This window comes from Mauremys reevesii, unplaced genomic scaffold (assembly GCF_016161935.1).
Source record: "Mauremys reevesii isolate NIE-2019 unplaced genomic scaffold, ASM1616193v1 Contig1, whole genome shotgun sequence".
In the NCBI taxonomy this organism is placed as follows: domain Eukaryota; kingdom Metazoa; phylum Chordata; order Testudines; family Geoemydidae; genus Mauremys; species Mauremys reevesii.
Genome location: NW_024100715.1, coordinates 2,770,251 through 2,791,154, shown reverse-complemented (window position 1 = coordinate 2,791,154; position 20,904 = coordinate 2,770,251). Strand labels below are relative to the sequence as shown.

The following is a 20,904-nucleotide window of genomic DNA, read 5'->3' as shown; positions in this document are numbered from 1 at the left end:
AGCTGGGGCAGGGATGGTCTCTTGCTCTGTGTCTGTGCAGCACACAATGGGGCTCAGCTGCTGTCTCTAGGTGTTACTGTATTATACCTAATAAATAATATAATTAGGTACCGACTTCTCTTCTCCTTTCTGCTACTGGTCCGTGATCCGGCAGAAATGAGACATTCACCCCTCCACCTACCAGAAAGCAAAAGAAACTGTCGTTTAAGGTCAGATCATACAGTCCCCTCAATGCAGGGCCCAGTGCTGTGTACAAAGCACAGTCCTTTTGAATGCGTCCATCACTGCTTCCCCTCCCCCCATGCATCCCAAAGTGACTGGCAGTCCCCAGATCTTCCTATCCCCACCCCACACAGCCCGCCCCTGGCCTGGTTGAGGGGCTCCAAGCGGATTAGAGAGCATGGCAATGCATTTGACAAATTGTGTGCCATGTCCCCCTCTAGTGGCTGGTAAGAGGATAATTTCTCTGCCAACATTTTTGTTAGCATTGTAACAACTCTGGCACTTCCTGTTCTCCATAGCAATCTCCAATCCCTCTTGGAATTCTGCTAAGTTCTTGGCCTTAACATCATCAGTTGATGTCACCTAGCAGCAAGTTCCACCATCTAGTTACCCAGCGTGTGAAAAATTGTTTCCGCTGATCAGTTTTGAAGTTCCCACCTTTCCATTCCATTGAGTGTCCCTTTTGTGCTTGTTCTAGACACAGATCTACCTTCTCTATCCCATCCATTATCCTGTCCCTTGTACCCATCTCCTCTCCAAGGTAACAATCTCCGTCTTTTCAAGCTCTCTTCACAGGAGAGTTTTCCCAGGCCCTTGATCCTTCTCGTCACCTCTCTCGGAACCCCTCTAGTTCTACAATATCCTTTCCGAGACGGGGCGCACACAGTATTCCAGATTTTCAGCCTTTCACTCCACCAGTTCTCCTGTTGGCCATAGAGTCCTTCAGGGTAGAAAACACCCAAATTGCTAACGTAAACAACAAGCATGAACCAAAGAGCAACAAAAACTCCTTGTTTCCTGTCTTTATCCCTCATAAAGAGGAGGGAGCAACCCACCCACCGTATTTTTGTCCCTGTGCCAAGCACACTGCAGGCTCCCTTTTAGTTAAGACTAAAGTATTTAGTATTTACTGGTATCGCTTGCCTCTTCAGCACTCTCTTCTGCCATTTTCTGGACAATCAGCACCGAGACTGCTGTGTCTCCACCTACCAGGAAGGAACAGAAATGGTCACTCAGGGTGGGTTATTTTAATTATGCACTTCTCCTTTAAAGCTGTCAGAACGTACCATGTGCCAAATGCAACAGTCCCCACTCCTCCTTCATAGATTTTAAGGCCTGAAATAGGACCGTCGATTAATCTCAGTTAACTCACGTGGTTAACTAAAGAAAAAATTAATCATGATTAAAAAACTTTCACGATTAATTGCGCTGTTAAACAATAGAATACCAATTGACATTTATTAAATATTTTGTATGTTTTTCTATATATGAAAATATATTTATTACAACGCAGAATACAAAGTGTACAGTGCTTACATTATTATTTTTTATTACAAATAATTGCACTGTAAAAATGATAAACAAAAGAAATGGTATTTTTCAATTCACCTCATGCAAGTACTGTAGTGCAATCTCTTTATCGTGAAAGTTTAACTTACAAATGTAGATTTTTTTTGTTACGTAACGGCACTCAAAAATAAAACAAATGTAAAACTTTAGCGCTTACAAGTCCACTCAGTCCTACTTTTTGTTCAGCCAATCGCTAAGACAAACAAGTTTGTTTACATTTACGGGAGATAATCATAGAAGATTAGGGTTGGAAGAGACCTCAGGAGGTCATCTAGTCCAATCCCCTCTCAAAGCAGGACCAACCCCAACTAAATCATTCCAGCCAGATGTGGCCTCACCAGTGCCAAATAGAGGGGAATAATCACTTCCCCTCGATCTGCTGGCAATGCTCCTACTAATGCAGCCCAATTTGCTGTTAGTTTTCTTGGTAACAAGAGCACACTGCTGACTCATATCCAGCTTCTCATCCACTGTAATCCCCAGGTCCTTTTCTGCTGCCTGCTTCTTATTTGCAGCGTCACCTGAAAGGGTACGTCCAGACTACCCGCCGTATCGGTAGGTAGCAATCGATCCCTGAACGCGCTCCCCATCGACTCCGGAACTCCACAGGAGTGAGCGCCGGTAGCAGAGTCAATAGGGAAGCCGCGGACATCGATCCCGCACCATGAGGACCTGAGGTAAATCTATCTAAGATACGCAACTTCAGCTACATGAATAGCGAGCTGAAGTCAAAGTATCTTAGATTGATACCCCCCCTCCCCCAGTGTAGACCAGGCCAAAGTGAGAACAGGCGTCTGTATGGTACTTTTGTAGCTGTCCTTGCAAGGTATTTATGTGCAAGATATGCTAAACATTCGTATGTCCCTTCATGCTTTGGCCACCATTCCAGAGGACATGTCTCCTTTTCTGTTTTACCTGCATTCTGCCATATATTTCATGCTATAGCAGTCTCGGATGACAATCCAGCACATGTTCGTTTTAAAAACACTTTCACAGAAGATTTGACAAAAACACAAAAAAAATACCAGTGAGAGATTTTTCAAGACAGATACAGCATTCAACCCAAGGTTTAAGAATCTGAAGTGCCGTCCAAAATCTGAGAGGGACGAGGGGTGGAGCATGCTTTCAGAAGTCTTAAAAGAGCAACACTCAGATGCGGAAACTACAGAACTCGAACTATCAAAAAAGAAAATCAATCTTCTGCAGTGGCATCCGATTCAGATGATGAAAATGAACATGCGTCAGTCTGCTCTCCTTTGGATCGTTACCAAGCAGAATCCGTCAGAGTGGTTGAAGCATGAAGGGACATATGAATCTTTAACGCATGTGGCACCTAAATATCTTGTGAACCCAGCTACAACCATGCCATGTGAACTCCTGTTCTCATTTTCAGGTGACATTGTAAACAAGAAGTGGGCAACAGGTCTTCAAGTCACCAGGGCCTGATTAAATGCATCCTAGAATACTCCAGGAACTGATTGAGGAAATATCTGAGCCATTAGCAATTATCTTTGAAAAGTCATGGAAGCCTTCTGGAATACAGTGCCCATCGATAAAGAAAAGGAACTAAGGACAATTTGGGGTTTTACAGACCAGTCATCTTAACTTCTGTACCCAGAAAGATAATGAAGCAAATAATTAAGCAATCAATTTGCAAACACCTAGAAAAGGAGGTGATAAATAACAGTCAGCATGGATTTGTCAAGTACAAATCGTGTCAAACTAACCCGATAGCTTTCTTTGACAGGGTAACAAGCCTTGTGGATGGGGGGAAGTGGTAGATGTGGTATATCTTGACTTCAGTAAGGCTTTTGATACTGTCTCGCATGACCTTCTCATAAACAAACTAGGGAAATACAACCTAGATGGAGCTACTATAAGGTGGGTACATAACTGGCTGGAAAATCGTTCCCAGAGAGCAGTTATCAGTGGTTCACAGTCATGCTGAAAAGGTATGACGAGTGGGACCCTGCAGGGATCTGTTCTGGGTCCGGTTCTGATCAATATCTTCATCCATGATTTAGATAATGGCATAGAGCGTACACTTATAAAGGTTGCAGACAATACCAAGCTGGGAGGGGTTGCAAGTGCTTTGGAGGACAGGATAAGAATTCAAAATGATCTGGACAAACTGGAGAAATAGTCTGAGGAAAATAGGATGAAGTTTAATAAGGACAAAAGCAAAGTAACTCCACTTAGGAAGGAACAATCAGTTGCACAAATACAAAATGGGAAATGACTGCCTAGGAAGGAGCACTGCGGAAAAGGATCTGGAGGTCATAGTGGATCATAAGCTAAATATGAGTCAACAGTGTAACACTGTTGCATAAAAAGCAAACATCTTTCTGAGATGTATTAGCAGGAGTGTTGTAAGCAAGACATAAGTAATTCTTCCGCTCTACTCCGCGGTGATTAGGCCTCAACTGGAGTATTGTGTCCAGTTCTGGGCGCCACAGTTCAGGAAGGATGTGGACAAATTGGAGAAAGTTCAGAGAAGAGTAACAAAAATGATGAAAGGTCTAGAAAACATGATCTATGAGGGAAGATTGAAAGAACTGGGTTTGTTTAGTCTGGAGAAGAGAAGACAGAGGGGACAATTTTCAAGTACATAAAAGGTTGTTACAAGGAGGAGGGAGAAAAATGTTTTTTCGTAACCTCTGAGGATAGGACAAGAAGCAATGGGCTTAAATTGCAGCAAGGGCCTTTTAGGTTGGACATTAAGAAAAACTTCCTAACTGTCAGGGGGTTAACACTGGAATGAATTGCCTAGGGAGAGCGTGGAATCTCCATTACTGGAGATTTTTAAGAGGAGGCTGGACAAACACCTGTCAGGGATGGTCTGATAATACTTAGTCCTGCCATGAGTGCAGGGGACTGGACTAAACAACCTCTCGTGGTCCCTTCCAGTCCTATGATTATCTCCTGCAAATGGCAATCAAACTTGTTTGTCTGAGCGATTGGCTGAACAAGAAGTAGGACTGAGTGGACTCGTAGGCTCTAAAGTTTTACATTGTTTTATTTTTAATGCAGTTATTTTTTGTACATAATTCTACATTTGTAAGTTCAACTTTCATGATAAAGAGATTGCACTACAGTACTTGTATTAGGTGAACTGAAAAATACTATTTCTTCAGTTTTTTACAGTGCAAATATTTGTAATAAAAATATAAAGTGAGCACTGTACACTTTGTATTCTGTGTTGTAATTGAAATCAATATATTTGAAAATGCAGAAAACATTCAAAAATATTTATTTAAATGTTATTCTATTATTGTTTAACAGCGCGATTAATTGCCTGACAGCCCTAGAGCGAAGACATTAAGTAGTGGAGAATCCAGCGCTTCCCTAGGGAATTTGGTCCCAGAGTTAATCACTCTCACTGTTAGAAAACCTGTGCATTATTTCTCATTTGAATTTGTCTGGCTTCAGCTTGCAGCCATTGGTCCTTGTCCTGCCTTTCTCTGTTAGTTTAAAGAGCCATTTAGCACCCGGAATTTCCTCCCAGGGCAGGTCCAAGTCACCTCTCAATCTTCTGTTTAGTTTCTTAAACAGACAGAGCTCTTTAAATCTCTCACCGTGAGGCCTTTTCTCCAGCCACCAATCATTTTTGTGGCTCTTCTCCGCCCCTCTCTGATTTTTCAACATCCTTTTTAAAACATTGGCACAAGAAGTAGAATCACTAGTCCATTATCAGCCTCATCAGTGCCATACACACAGGTTAAATCACCTGCCTCCCCCTGCTCACAGCTCCCGTTTACACATTCACCGATCGTGTTTGCCATTTTTGTCACAGCCTCGCACTGGGAGCTCATGTTGAGTTGCTTGTTCATTATCACCCCTGCTCCCCCAGGCTGAGATAATAACCTGCCTTTTCAATACATTCAGTGTAATGCATTGCAAAGGGAGACTCTTGTACCTTTCTACTGGTCCATTCGCACAGTGGATAACAGCCTACTACTGCTGCCACCTCAAGTTCTATGTTGTGGTGCTAACTGTCCCCACTTCAAACCCAGCTCATAGACAATGAGGAAAGTCTTTATGTTACCAAACAGTTTAGTGGGGTTCAGGAGACACCCACTGATCAGAGAGATCACCTGGCTGATACAGGGACCCTTAATGTAATGGGGTGCACAGGGTTCCCCAAACAAGGGCTTAGTAAGTAAGAGCAATGGGCGAGCGTGGCTGAGCTTTCAGTCGCTGTCCCCAGCGCTGCAAAGTCTCCTGCTCCAGCCACTGGTCTCTGGGCCACCAAATTCCCAACCTTCACTTACACCAAACACATGGCTACTTTTAAGGCATTAAAGAATGTGACCTCCTCTGGCACCAGGCTTTAACTCAGGGGACACACGGCATTTCCTTTTCACCTCGGCTTCAGTGGTGAGGGCTGCTGGGCAGGGCAAACTAGACTTTGCACAGACACCTGGGAATGCAGATTGCTCATCTGTCTCCCTCATTCCAGCCCTTAGCGCAAGTTCTATCTCATCACCGTAGCTCCTGAGAATCTCAGTGCCAGTGCACCTACGGTTAATATTATTAGGTGCAATAGTTCCACAGTTAACTAAAACTGAAAATTTACATAATTTAAATCAAACTCCTAATCTTAATTGTTACTTAATAAATAAATCCATAAGAAAACTCTGTTGGGAAACTGCTACAGGTTACTTAGAAGGTACACTTCTCCTAGATAGGTCATAAGGATCCTACCTGTCTGAATACTGGCTGCTCTTTCTTCCTTTGATCTGCAGAGTGACTGATGCTTTTCAGATATCAGTTGTGGGTACAGGAGGGTTTCAGTGCATCTTCTTTCTTGGCCCCAGCTACTGTTCTCCCTTCTTGTTGCACTGATAGTGGGTGGGTGTGTCTCGCCTTTTTTTTTTTTAAATCATATATGCTAGGGACAGTCTTGTCCTTTTCTTTTCTCCCGATGTCAGTGTAGACACAGGCAGTGCAAAATGTACTACAATCATATAGTATCTCAAATGCAAAGCTGCATTTCTCTGATCAGAGGTTTGAAGAACAATGTGGAACTAGCTATTTTACAAGATGTCTAGATTTCATTCCTATAGTAACAGAACTGGTGATAGGAAAGCAGGAAGAGGTTTGTTTTTTGTTGTTGTTGGGGGGTGCGTGTGCACACGTGCAGCTTAAATTGGTTAAAAACCCTAACTTTCAGTACACAGTGTTTCAAAAAAATGTTAGCCTGCCAGCCTGTGTTGTAGAGATGTCTTTTGTTTAAAAAACCCCGCCATGAATAAAGCTACTTTAAGGGAAATTACTGCTTTGTCCAACCCTGAAGAGCTGAGATCTCTGCTCACCAATTCTCATAAAACTCCTATTTGTCATGAGTTTTTTGGTGACTTTAGTATTACGATTTATTTTAAATAACATTTCATTGATTTTTAAAATTAAATTAGTAACTGGAAAAAATGACCAGTATATATTTTTTTAAAACCAGTGACAATTATAAACTAGTTTATTCTGTAATTTACTTTCTAGAATCTAAACTATATCTAAGTATAATCTAAAGTTCTCCTACAAAATGCTGGCTGTGCAAACCCTTCTGTGGCTGGATCATTCTTGTGTTTTTATTTTAAGTACAAATAAATATGTATAACTAATTTAAAAGTATGTAGTCAGTAATTTCATTTCAGGCGGTGCCTTTTTTTATGTGTTCGCTCCCCCTGATGTTAGAACCTGGCTACGCCACTGACTGTGGGCAGTTCTGGTCTTCCACATTTGAATTCATCTTTCTTAGACTAGAACAGATGCAGAGAAGGGCTACTAGGACAATCTGAGGCATGGCCCTCCATGCCTCAGATTGTCCTAGTAGCCCTTCTCTGCATCTGTTCTAGTCTGAATTCATCTTTCTTAAATGCGGAAGACCAGAACCTTATGAGAGGAGCTTTAAGGAGCTTGGCTTGTTTACTCTAACCAAACGACAGCAGGGGGGAGATAGGATTGCTCTCTATCAATACATCAGAGAGATCAGTACCAGGGAGGGAGAGGAGTTATTTAAGTCAAGGGCCAATGTTGGCACAATTAAAAATGGATATAAACTGGACATCAGTAAATTGAGGTTTGACATTAGATGAAGGTTTCTAACCACCAGAGGAGTTTAGTTCTGAAACAGTCTTCCAAGGGGAGCAGTGTGAACAACAAAATAACTCGTTTTAAGACTGAGCTTGATAAGTTTATAGAGGGAGCGGGCGGTATGATGAAGTTGCCTACAGTGGCATGTGGCCCATCCGTGACTGCTATTAGCAAATATCTCCAATGGCCCATGATGGGACATGAGCTGGGGAGGGCTCTGAGTTACTACAGAGAATTCTTTCCCAGGCGTCTGTCTGGTGGGTCTCGCCCACGTCTCAGGGTCTCACTGGTCGCCAGATTTGGGGTCAGGAAGGAATTTTCCCCCAGCTCAGCTTGGCAGAGACCCTGGGGAGGTTTCATCTTCCTCTGCAGCATGGGGCGTGGATCACTTGCAGGACTGAACTAGTGTAAATGGTGGATTCTCTGTCACTTGAAGTTTTAAAACCATGATGTGAGGACGTTAGTGACTCAGCCGGAGGTTCAGGGTCTGTTACAGGAGTGGGTGGGTAAGGTTCTGTGGCCTGTGACGTGCTGGATGGCTGAATACCTGTTTTAATGCTTATTATACAAAATGCCGTTTTCAGTTTTAACTGAAAAAATCCAGGGTTTTACAAAAGCTATTTGGTTGGGGCGCACGTGCACAAACTGACAAAATATTTCCAGCCACAATTATCGAGCTTCACAGACAGGCAAAGTAAGGAAAATGCTACTTGAGAACTGAGTAGGGTTTGACGTGTATTTCCCTTGTATGTTTTGACATGAGGTTATAAAGCTTTGTTTAAATCTCAACATCTATTGTCATTAATTATTGTATGACTTCCCCCCACCCCCAATTAATTTCCCACAACTGCGAGCATTTACATAACATTTTTAAAGGCTTAAAACCCATAATTTTGCACAGCTTTGAACATTTAAAATTGATAAAAATATTTTAAATAAAGCTCAAAAATCAATATTCTGTGTCAAAATTATGAAAATCATCATCATCAATGTCCACCAGGCCTCATTATAAACACAAGTCATTTAAAGTCCCCTAGGAAACAAATCCACCTACTGTGGTTCTGCCAGCCCAGATCCAGCACTCATTGACCTTAACAGAAACAGGCAGGTTGGGATCAGGTTCTAGTATGTCTACACTGGGTTCAAACCCAGGCTCAAGGGGTTACAAATAAGTAAGTCCCAGGGTAACAAACCCAGGATCTGCTCACTCAAGTTTGACTAACCCTGGGCTTAAACTGCCATGTAGACACACCCTTTAGGGCAACACCCTAGATCTTACCTCTCAGTCCCAGCAAAGGATGGTGACAGCACTGACCTGCTGACCAGGAGGTCTTGGTTCAGTTTCCAGCAATGTCACAAGCTCCTGGCCTGACCTTGGGCTGGTCAGTTCATCTCTCTGTCCCTCACAGTCACCTACCAAACAGGCCCGTGATAACGCTTGCTTGGTGAGGGAATATTTCATTCCTATTCGGGAGGCTCAGACTCTGCAGTGACGAACAGCAGACACCTCCTAAACGCCCCACACCTGGAATAGGAAATTCCACCCACCTTCAACTTGGCTGCTACCCCAGAGAGGCAGGGCTGGAACAGCAGGTTTGGAAGCGAACGCTGGAGTGACATCTGTGTTCCTTCACAGACGCGCCGCTCAGTTCAGATCTATAGTTTGTATTCCTGGCCTGGGATACAAAGCACCGATAGCCAGATGAGCACAGGACACCTGTTTTTAAGGGAAAGGCCGGAAAGGTACTGGGGTTGCAGAGGGGCAGCCCAGGGGTAGGCCAAGACAGCAGGTCCAAACCACCCATGCCTGTGATGAGGGGCTTGTACACTGCAGTCAGCGCCAGCGAAAGGGGGCTAGACAGTGACTGGCAGTAGCCGGTGAGGTGGGGATAGTGGGTGGGGGTTCCCCTGGGTGGGGAGACCCAGAGAGTGGGTGTACAGCTAGGGGGCAGCGCCCGAGGACAAGGGGCACCGGGTCCAGGAGGGACACAGGGGCCAGTGGCAGCGAGGCACCAACCTGCAGAGGGCGCTCCGGGTCAAAACAGCTAATTCCCAGGACGGCCAACAGGAGGCGCCGCAGCGGTGAGTCTCACTCCGTCCCAGGCTCTGAACCCTGGGCACCGACAAAGAGACACGAGCAGAACTCGAAAAAGAAAAGCCTGCGCTGGCTGCTGGGACTTACAAGGCGGGTTCTGTTTTTTCACCTCCTGGTTTCTCGGCCTTTCGGATTCATGTTTTCCAGCTTTTTCCACTGGCCACAAGGCCTAGAAACAGACCAGAAGGTGAATAAACAGTCATGGTTCACTGCACGTCTCACCCCCGCCCCGGCCTCCTCAAGCCCAGCCTCTTCATTTTCAGGCCTCCGGCCTGGTGCCCTGCTGCAGGGTGACAGCTGCTGGCCTGGCTGACGCCGCAGGGACTGAGTCCAGATCTCCAGCGCTAACAGCATGAACTGCTCCAGTGTGAGCTGAGCTGGGCTCAAACAACCCAGAGCCTCTGTGTGTTGGGTGCAGAGGAACAGCCTGCAACACACCGTGCAGGATGGGCAGCTTGTTCCCGTCTGGCCCTGGAAAGGCCCCTGCACTGGTGAGGGGGATTTCTGGGGGATTCCCAAAGCAGGAGGGCCTTGACCCCTCCCCTCCAGCCCCTTTGCACCCCGACTCAGGCCCTCACTTTGCAAACAGACATTGGACTCCTCTTCCCAGCCCTGCTGCCCTCTGCTCCCCCACCCGGCCCCATCCCACCCCGCTCCCTTAGCCCGGACCCACCCTGCCTGCTGCAAACCAGACCCCTTCTGCTGTCTGCCTTCCCCATGGAATGAGCCGCCTCCGTCCTTCCCCCAGCAAGCCTGGATCTCCCCTCCTGCCTCACCCCTCAAATCCAGGGGCCTCCCTCCCCCCATTCCCAGATCCACCCACCCCAGCGCTGTGTTCCCAAAACAAGAGAGCCTCCTTCCCGCCATGCCGAGAGCCCTCCACCCTTCCCCAGCCCATCCGAGCAGAGCAGGGGGAGGCTGCTAGCTGCGTGGGCTGGTTATGGCTGCGGCTCTCCCTGCATGAGGCCGCATAGGAAGGGAGGTGATTCAGCAAACCCACAATCTGTTCTGTGCGGCCGCCCGGCTCCCATCCACCACAGATGCCCCGGCCCTGCCTTCACTCAGGAACCCCCCCCCCCTTTCCCCTGGGATGGAGGGTGTGGCCCAGCGCAGGAACATCCAGGCAGCTGGATGGAGACAAGCAGGCCCCAGGCTAATGGAAATCACCCTGCATCCTTGTGACAGCCCCTCCCTCCTCGCTGCCCCCAGCAAAACAGACACACACACATTGCCCTGAACCCCCCCGGGGGTCCCACACTTCCCAGCCTGTGCAGGCCAAGCTCCCTGCACACAGCGTGGGCTACCTGCATCCATCCATCCCACCCCACCCCCACAGCTCCCATCCCCCTTTATTGTAGGGACTCCAAGCAACTCCCCCCACTATGCCAGGGGCTCTGTGTGCCCCCAAATTCCTCCCTCCCCACACACCAGCACCCCACAATGTCCCCCCCAGGGCTCTCTGCTCCCCCTCTCCTCTCACACACTCATTTCTTTACCTCTGGACGATCAGTCACCCAAGGTGCCAACCCGCCAAGCTCCCCGGGGACAGGCCAGAGCTGAGCTGGGGGGTGACGCTGGAAGGTGCTGCCAGCACCCAGGGGCTCTTTGCTCCCCAGCCCAACCCCGTCCTCCTGCAGCCGATCAGCTGCAGCTCCCCAGAGTCAGCCTGACCCAGAGAAACGCCCCCGAGCCGAGCGCTGCCCCCTGCTTGGCTGGGCCAATTCACCGCCCTGAACGCGCCTCTTCTCCTCCCTCGATCCGCTCCCCCAGGGTCCAACCCCCAGTCCCTTCCCGGGTGTTTCCCCCGCACCCCTGGGGGCTTGAAGGGGGTTTTCCCTCTTCTGCCTCCAGCAACCACATCCACTAACCCCCCCCGGACACAAGTCACCACTTACCCTGAGCCCAAGCAGCTGCAGCGAGTTAAATGCATCGCACTTGCTCCGTGCAGTGACTGAGACACTGCCGCAGTTCAGCCCCTCCTGCTTTTATCTCCTGAGTCCTCCCACTCCTTCGCCCATTGGCTGTTCAGGCAGAAGGGGGGCTGCAGAGGAGGAGAAGGGGGAGAGCTGGATGGACAGAGCTGGTGATTAGCTCTGTATGATCTTGCTGGTCTCTGCTAGCCCTGCTGGGAAGCTGCTAAGCACTGGAATAAATTGCCTAGGGAGGTTTCATTTTCCCCGGGGAATTTATCAGCGTTACCACAGGAAAAAAAAAACAGGTGAAAATCAGAGCAAAAACCAATTAATAATTTTTCTAGGTGAATATCGGGGTTTGTTTTGGTGGATGGAAAGACGGGGGGTGGGGAGTATTCCATAGATTGATGCTTTGAATTCCGTTCACCAGTGCGGTTTGCTGCAGGACTGAAAGGGATCTCCACACACACGGTCACATCTCTGTAATCCCCAAATACAACTTTTTTCATTTGAACAAACAGTTACTGTTGTAGACTTAGAACTATGATTTCCCTCCCATGGAAAATTCCACATTTCCAGCAGAGACAGAGTGAGTGGGTGTGTTCCAAATAGGAATTAATGGTCAGCTATGCGATACTTTCCACAGAAGGGATTGTTAAAATATATATATTGGAAGAATTTTGCAAAAACGTCCAGTCCCACCTCTCCAGCTCCCTGGCATCCCACTGGGGGCAAACTTCCCAACAGGCAGGAAGCACTGGGAGACCCAGCTCCCCAGCTGTTAGGATCTGAGGACCTGGGAGTCTGACAACTCAGGCTCCTGAGAAGGCCACCAGGGGGGCTGCTGAGGAGCCAGGCAGGCAGGCAACCAGGTAAGTTTCCATCCAAACTTTAGTCAAAATAGACACGTCCCTGCAGAATGTCTTGATTTTTGATGAATCACCATTTTCCCGACAGGAAAAACGGCCTGTTGAAAAATTTCTGCCCAGATCCATTAGCGATTGTAACCCACTGGTCAGTACAGGTCACAGGTCGCTGCCTGCGCCTGCTCCACAGAGGATCGACGTCTGTTACACCCGTCGCTGCAAAGCCTGGCCCTGCAGCTCCAGCCCAGGGCAGCTCACGCGTCTTGTTCTGAACATTCCCTGGCTCAACTCCTGGGGGGTCAGCCGAGCCAGCGGCTGTCACACCTCCACTGGGCCACCCAGCGGCAATAAACACCCAGCTCTGAATGCAGGGACTGCTGCAGGACAGGCCCATCCCCAGGAGTCAGGTGGGGATTCGCACACTGCCAAGTAGCATCTGACAAAACAGCACATTTGTTGGGTGAGGAAGATTTAGGAAAACCTTAGATCCTGCAAATCCCACAAGAGAGACAGATTCCCCCCCCTGCTACTTAGAAAAAACAACAACAAGAGTCGGTTAATATATTACATATAAATATAAACAGAATTCAGATGCAAGTGAGACAGACACGGTACATACACGTTATTACAGACCAAATGCATCACTCAGAGCATTTGCCCAGAAGCTGGGGCCAATTTCTACACACTCAGGGACTGCAGTAGCAACAGGCCATTTACGTTCCTGATACAGCGACAGGGTTTAATTTCCAGTTATAAATGGAGGTAGAAGCAGCGTAACTGACACTGTTCCATCCTGTTACTTTTCTCTCCGTGTGGTTCCCCCTCGTCCTTCCTCAGCGTTTGGTTCAGACGCGGGAGAGGAGCCCCACGGTGAACCATCCAACAGCCAGAGAGACACAAACAGCCTTTGTCTGACAGAAAACCCGGTTCACACCTTTGCCGGTGACCACCCGCCTGGACACAGACACTGGGACCATGACGGTCGGTGTTTACACAGAACTGCTTGCACAGCAGCCGCACGTGTGTTTCACAATGACAGTGACCAGTGACACGCGCTTGAACGTGAGACCTCACGCCCCAGGCACCCTTGCTGGCCCCTTTGCCAGGTGGCACTAAGGGGTCCCTGGGTCACACTGTGCGTCTATCGCGGGACAGTCCAGGGGTCACCCAGAGAAGAGAAGCAGAACGAGAGGGTCCCCTGGTCACTGTGAAAGATGCAAATGCCGGAAGCCCCATGGCTTAGACCAGTGGGTCTCAAACTCTTGTACCGGTGACCCCTTCCACACAGCAAGTCTCTGTGTGTGACCCCCCCACTTATGAATTAAAAACACCTGTTTATAAATTTAGCACCATTATAAAGGCTGGCGGTGGGGTTTGAGATGGAGGCTGACAGCTCACAGCCCCCCATGTAATAACCTTGCAACCCCTTGAGGGGTCCCGACCCCCAGTTTGAGAGCCCCTGGCTTAAACCATTGGTTTGCAACCTTTCTTCATTTGCAGAGCCCTACAGCATTTCCAATGGAGGTGCGGACCCCTCTGTAAATCTTACACATGGTCTGCGGATCCCCAGGGTCCGCAGAGCACAGGAAACCACTGGCTTAGACAGTTAGAATGAAAGTCCTGCAACAATCTCCTCTCATTGTTCTCTGGTTCTCTCCCTGACTGTTGTCTTACACTTAGATTGTAAAGTCTTTGGGGCAGCTCTTTGTTATATGTTAGTGTATTACTGGTTATTGGTATTACAAGTGACACTTATCCCCAGTCATTTAACATTGCTTAACATCACCAATGGAGTGAAGCAGGGCTGCGTAGTGGCTCCTACACCGTTTAGTATTTACTTCCCACTCCCGCTTGAACGTGCGTTCCGTGATGTCCGAGGGGGTGTCTGTACTAGCGCCAGACAGGATGGAGGGGGGTTTAACACTGCACGGTGCAGAGCTCAGATGAAGGTGAAGGAGATCATCATCAGGGACCTGCTGTTTGCAGAGGATGCAGCCCCTGTGGCTCACCGTGTTGATGTCCTGCAACAGCTTATTACCAAGTGCTCTGATTCATGCAGAATCTCTGGGCTAGCAGGGAGCTTGAAGAAGACAGTTTTCATGCCCCAGAGCCAGTTCCAGATATCACCCTAGGGGGTATTCGTCTGGATGGTGTGGACCAATTTTGCTACCTTGGCTCTACCGTTAACAGCCATGTAGATCTTGATGCTGGGCTCACTAGCAGAATCAGCAAAGCAGCCGGGAACTTTTGTCTTTTGCAAGACAGAGCCTGGAACAATAACAAATTGTCAATTAAAGTGAAAAGCCGTATTTCTAAGACGTGTGTATTATCCACTCTTCTGTATGACTCAGAAACATGGATGACTTACGCCAAACATACCAGGAGATTAACCAGCTTCCATGTCAGATGCTTGGGTAAAATTCTTCAAAGAAGATGGCAACACAGGGTGACAAATGTGGAAGTGCTAAATCGTGCTGGCATGTCATTTACGGGAACGTTAATTAGTAAGAAAGGGCTCAGGCAGCTTGGTCATGTCACGTGAATGCCGGATTACAGGATCCCGAAGAGTTTGCAGTACTTTGACACTCGCGAAGGGTCTAGAAAGAGAGGCAGGCCGCTGCACAGATCCCGGGATGCTTGCAAAGCTTAGTGTCCTTTGGAATCTCTGTGGATGATTGGGAAAGGAACGCAGAATGCCACAGCGGTTGGCAGAGTCAGCTTGTAGATGGAGCGAGGCATTGTGAGGAGGACGGGATCAAACTTTGTGATGATCGGCATCAGAGGAGGAAAGAATCTGCTGCTCGGATTCAGAGCGTTGCTAATGTGTGGGTGTGTCGTACCTGTGGACTGGACTGTCACTCGCCCATCGGACTCAGCAGCCATCAAAGAACTCACCGGCGCACATACCAAGCTCTGTAAAAAGCGACGGTGCCATTGCATTTGTATTGCAGTGGTACTTAGCCCCAGTCATGGAACATGACTCAGTTGTGCTAGGGGCTGTACAAACACAGAACAGACACGCGTAAGACAAACGACAAGTAGAGCACATGGTAAGAGTAAGGTATTTTACAGAGTCTAGCACAATGTGAACTCTAAGTATCATACATTAAAATAATAATTTGTAATTCAGTCTCTAGGGGGCAATCCTGTACAGGGGACACTGGTATGACAGTGTCAAAGGGAGCTGCTCAGTCAAGTTAATGGGGCGCAGAACCTGAAAGGTATTTAGGTTCTCGTCTCCCACCTTTGAGATCTGGGCCTGGGAGTTTTTTCCAATAACTTCAATAAGCCTTGGATGAGAACTTTTGTCAGGCTCCTTTTTGCACCCCCCAGAGTGTGCTGTGTGTGAGTGTGTGTTAGTGCTGTGTGTGAGTGTGTTAGTGCTGTGTGTTAGTGCTGTTATAACGAATGTGAGCGTCGTTATCTGTTTCTGGGAGAGTCCCACTAGTATTAGTCAGGAATCTTTGGATAATGCAGCTTCCTGCTGGAAAATGCCGATTCAGTGAACCCAAAACTTTTTGTGGAAACAGAGCTGGTTTGGTGAAACTCTCCTTGGGACGAGTTCTCACAGCCAGGACAGACCATGTTAGAATAGCCCAGGGGTCAGGGCCCTCACCTGGGATGTGAAAAAACCTCGGTCAAGTCCCTGATCTGTCCCATTCAGAGCAGCGACTTACTTGTATCTCCTACCTCTCAGGTGAGTGCACTCACTGTTGGGGGGGTGGGTTGCTCTCAGCTCGTTTGGGAACTTGTGAAATGGTTTCATCCCAATTTGGGACGGAATTTTTTTTTTTTTAAATATCAAGGTTTTTTGTGGGATGGGAAAACCATTTCCTGCCCAGCAATTTACAGGCTGCCCTGTACACGGCACTTTTTGTCCTGAGACTGCAAGCGATTCACAGCAGGGAATCTATGTTAAGAGGGAGGGAAGCAAAACATGTAATTTATCTACACATCAATAGACCAGACCAAAACCTTGCCATCAAAACATTTTTCTTAAACAAAAAATGCCTTTTTTACAAAAAGAAAAGGTCTAGTCCCCTTCCCCCCTCCCCAATATCTTCATTTTGGTTGAATTTCATTTCTTTTTCTTTGTTTGGACAAAAGATTCTTAAATGAAAAATTCTGGAAAGAACCACCCCACCTCCTTGCTACTGTCTCTCTTTCAAAAAATATTTTCACCATCCCTCCCTCTTGATGTGGGAAAAAGAGTTTCTAGAAGTGAGGAAGTAGGGTTGGTTGGTTTATTTTGCATCCCACCAAAACAAAGGTTTATTTACTTGTCTATTTTAAACACCAGAGTAACCCAAATGGGAGGCCCGGCTTAAGCGGAAGTTATTTCGGGGCAGGTCTCTGGCCTGTGTCGTACAGGAGGTCAGACGACATGACCACTGCCGTCCCTTCTGGCCTTGGAATCTACAACTCGTGTTCAGTTTTCTGTTTGTGTTTTGCTTTAGTTCTGCTCCGGTTAAGGACCTTCAGGTTTCCCTCATCCCACAGTGGCAACTCCCCTTGTGACCCTTAGGGCAGATTTTCAGAGCAGCTCAGCTCACTGGATATGGCGTCGGTGAGCCGGACGCCGGACTGGTGCCTTTCTGGAAGACAGACGTTAGCCAAACACAAGTTATTGGGCTCAATACAGGGGTAAGTGGGGGAAGTTCTCTGGCCCGTGCTAGGCATAAGGCCAGACTAGATGATTTAATGGTCCCTTCTGACCTTAATCTACATGAATGTATTGAAAACCTGGCCACTAATTTTGGGAGTCATTTTGGGTTACTCCGGTACTTACAGCCCAGGGGAAGCGACTAAACCCTTCCAGGAGCTCTCCCGACCCAAACAATCTTAGCTCACAGCAATGAATTAAATGCAGATGATGAGAGATGCTGACTAAGTATCTCCCATTCACAGTTTCGGTCAGAATAAATAAAAAAATAAATAAATAAAGGGTGGCAAAAAAATCCTGGAGAAAACACTGTGAAAAAATGTTTCTTGTCAAATTCTGATCAGATCTACTCAAAAACACACAAACACACACAAAGTTAATCAGAACAGCCATACGGGGTCAGACCAATGATCCATCTGGCCCAGTGTCCTGTCTTCCCACATTCGCAGGTGGCAATTGCTTCAGAGGGAATGAGCAGAACAGGGCAATTATCAAGTGATCCATCCCGTGTCATCCAGTCCCAGCTTCAAATGATGTTTCCAAGATCCACTGGCTACTTCTTACCCCGACTTTGGTTCAGTGTCTCTTCGGCCTTTTCCCAAGTGCATCCCACGGGTCTGTATCCTACACTCAGGGTCTCTGTCCCCCTGCAGTAGCTGCTGTTCACAAGTCTGGTTCTTTAGCGCAAAGAGTTGCTCCTGTGTCTGCAGAGGCAGCGATCCCAGGTTCACATCACGGCAGATGCACTGGGTTAACAGGGCTGCAGATACACTGCTGCAGTGTAGAGACTTGCTAGCGAGACAGGTGGTTTTCTTCCCGTCGCTACTGTAAATCCAGCTCCTGGCGAGACTGCAGAATTCTTTCATTGACCAAGCGTGTCTACAAGGGGGCTAAGGTAGCTTCACTACGTCTCTCAGGGCTGTGAATTTTTTACACCCGAGCAAGGGATCTAGGTCAACCTAAGTTTTAAGTGTAGAGAGATCAGGGTCTCTCAGCTCTTTGCACCCTAGTGTCCACTTCCCATCTAACCTTGATCCCCCCGCCCCCCACTGAGCAGCACAGAAAGGGCAGGTGAGGTCACAACTAGCGCTGGGCAAATCATGGATTTTTTCACATTGCTGGAAATTCCAACAAATCAAACAAAAAATTAGTCTTGGATTAAGTCAAGAACAATTTTGTTTCAAAATTCCCATTGCATTGAAAAGTAAAAAAAAAAAATTGCTGAAAAAAAGTTTTCATTTTAATTTTTAAGGTTTAAAAACAAAATTACGGGAAATTATGAAACAAAAAGCCCAAACCAGCAAAACGAAATGTTCAGCTTTTTTTGGAGTTTGTTTTTAGGTGGTTTGTCTGCTAAGTCGATCTGGCAAAACCGACACACATTCTCATATTGTTTTGGTGTCACCAGATCTGCATTTTTGGCCAAAAATAAAAAAGATTTTGTCAAAACATTTCACCTAGTTCAAGTTGCGACCAAAATTTATGACCTTTAGTTTTGTTTATCCAGTTTTGTCAAACCCAAAAATTCAAAAATCCCATAAAGTCATGACTTTTTTTTAATACACAAATTGAGGTCTTTTTTTCCTTAACTATTTATTTTAAACCTGTGTTAGGGGTTCAAACTTTTCTCCACAACCAGGAAGGCTAGAAATATTCTCATGTAATCACATGACTCCTGGGGCTAGAGATTTACGAAAACCCTCCAAATAAACTCACATTCCAGTAGTGGAATCTGGCTTTAAACTAGTAATTGAGACCCAGACCCTCAAAGGTATTTAGGATCCAAGGAAACATTTGAGGTTCCAGGCCTGAGTTCTTAGCTCTTCTGTCCCCCATTCAATATCACTCAGGGGGATCCTCCCTTTAGAGCAACCTGTCCTTTCCGTCTCTTCTTTCTCCATCCTGCCCTCTCTGCTCTTTCTCCCCATCTTTGTCACTCTCTTCCTTTCTCCCCTCTGCATTTCCTTCCCGGCAGCAGCTCCAAGCTCTCAACCACTAGAAGGAGCTAAAATTAATTTACGAATTAATGTTGTCATTTTAGTGTCTGGCCAACCCGTCCTGGTCCATCCCTCCTGCTGCCATTCAGGCATCGCACCCAACCCTCACCCTTTGCCTTGCGGGTGCTGAGCCCATGGCGCCTTTTCGGGCTAGGCCTGGCCAGGTTATATGGGTTGCTTGGCCATCAGACACTCACCTAACACCACCCCCAGGCCTAGCTTCAGGGGTGGGTCCGATATTCCTAATCCAGGCAAGGTTCGTGTGCTCATTTTTTGGGCTTTCATGAGCATCTTGCGCAGGATCGTTTTTAGTCTGGAACCTCCCCCCAGGCCTGTTCGTCTAGGGTGACCCTGCCAGGAGCACAAGGCTCCAGACGACATAGCCCTGGGGTTCATCGGAACACGCAAGCCCCTCCACCACGACAAGGTAACGATCCTCGGAGGAAGGCTATATGTTCTGGACACCCGGGTGCAGAGACGCAAGGATTCTTCAAAATCTAAATAGCTTCTTCACTTCCGGTATTAATGGAATATTAGATTTAAACCTCTAAAACCACTGTTCGGTAGTACCATGGCAATGGAGTTATTATGCACTAGAGTTAGTGCAGTGAGCGTTGTAAAGATGGTTTTTCAGCCGGGATCTGGAGGGAGCAATGGTTGGAGAGGTAGGATGCTCTGCAAGAGATCGTGAATGTGTAAGTTCTGCATCCAGTGAAGAGGCTGTATTGGCCCTTTACGTGATCTTAGATGTTGTGTCCCCTCCTGCAGCGCTTGGCTTCCTTCTAGAGCACTCGGCCGGACGGCTGCAGATGAAATGTCTCTCTGAGTAGCACCTGGAGCTGCTGACCCCATATTCATCCAGGTAGGCGCACTGCCCTTCCCCTCTGACCTGAAACCTGCAATGAGAAGCGGGGTGGGGTTATCAGATGCAGCCGGCTCCCGTTCCTGCTCACGTACAGAGAAGCGATGTGGCTCAGTGCTGTATGACGCAGAGGAACTGGGTTCTCAACCAGGCTTTGCTACTAATCAGCCCTGAGCTAGTCACTTCTAGCTGTAAACATCACAGTGGACGCTGAGCACCTGAAAATGAGGCTCACAGAGAACAGGAAACAGAGGTTGTGAAGTTTCTTGCAGGTCTTTCCAGTGTGTGAGGGGACATAGGCCTGGCAGGGAGCTCCTGGGTCACTGCATCCAGCCCCCTGCTATGGCAGGCAACCCCGGCATATCATCCTGTTCACAGACTTCTCAGGCTCCGTGTTCTATCTACTTAGGTGGTTCGCCCCATGGCTCCTATGGGGCGGCTGCTTCAGAGCCTCCCTCCTCTGATGGGCAGAAACCTGCTAATTTCAAGCCCCAAATTAATTCCTGGCCAGTTTATCCCTGTGTGATCTTGTGCCAACATTGCCCTGTAGCTTCAGTAGCTCCTCTCCCGCCCAGGTGTCTACCCCCGAGGTATTTACAGAGAGCAATGAGATACCCTCTCCTCTTGCTAGGCTCAACCAGCCAAGCTCTTTCAGTCTCCTGGTTGAACTGGTTAAAAGGCAGGGAACAAAGGGTAGGAATTAATGGTAAATTCTCAGAATGGAGAGGGGTAACTAGTGGTGTTCCCCAAGGGTCAGTCCTAGGACCAATCCTATTCAACTTACTCATAAATGATCTGGAGAAAGGGGTAAACAGTGAGATGGCAAAGTTTGCAGATGATAGTAAA

General features: G+C 47.4%; 2 protein-coding genes across 8 annotated transcripts in view; both read right to left on the bottom strand.

Moving 5' to 3' along the window:
• LOC120392393 (C-type lectin domain family 2 member D-like) overlaps nt 1–20,904 on the bottom strand; it is a 97,109-nt gene that overhangs the window by 18,579 nt on the left and 57,626 nt on the right. The window contains exons 2-5 of one of the 6 annotated variants that reach the window (XM_039517111.1): nt 9,211–9,379; nt 1,290–1,338; nt 1,134–1,208; nt 112–177 (exon numbers count right to left, since the gene is read on the bottom strand). In XM_039517111.1, coding sequence (XP_039373045.1) covers nt 112–177; nt 1,134–1,208; nt 1,290–1,338; nt 9,211–9,282 — 262 coding nt within the window. In that variant the 5' untranslated portion in view covers nt 9,283–9,379. Of the gene's footprint in view, nt 1–111; nt 178–1,133; nt 1,209–1,289; nt 1,339–6,276; nt 6,500–9,210; nt 9,496–20,904 lie in introns of those variants that run through there. The other 5 variants (XM_039517113.1, XM_039517112.1, XM_039517114.1 and 2 more) reach the window with 5 other exon arrangements.
• LOC120392399 (C-type lectin domain family 2 member D-like) overlaps nt 13,084–20,904 on the bottom strand; it is a 40,427-nt gene continuing 32,606 nt past the window's right edge. For both annotated transcript variants that reach the window (XM_039517137.1, XM_039517136.1), the window contains exon 10: nt 13,084–20,092. In XM_039517137.1, coding sequence (XP_039373071.1) covers nt 19,930–20,092 — 163 coding nt within the window. In that variant the 3' untranslated portion in view covers nt 13,084–19,929. The remainder of the gene's footprint in view (nt 20,093–20,904) is intronic.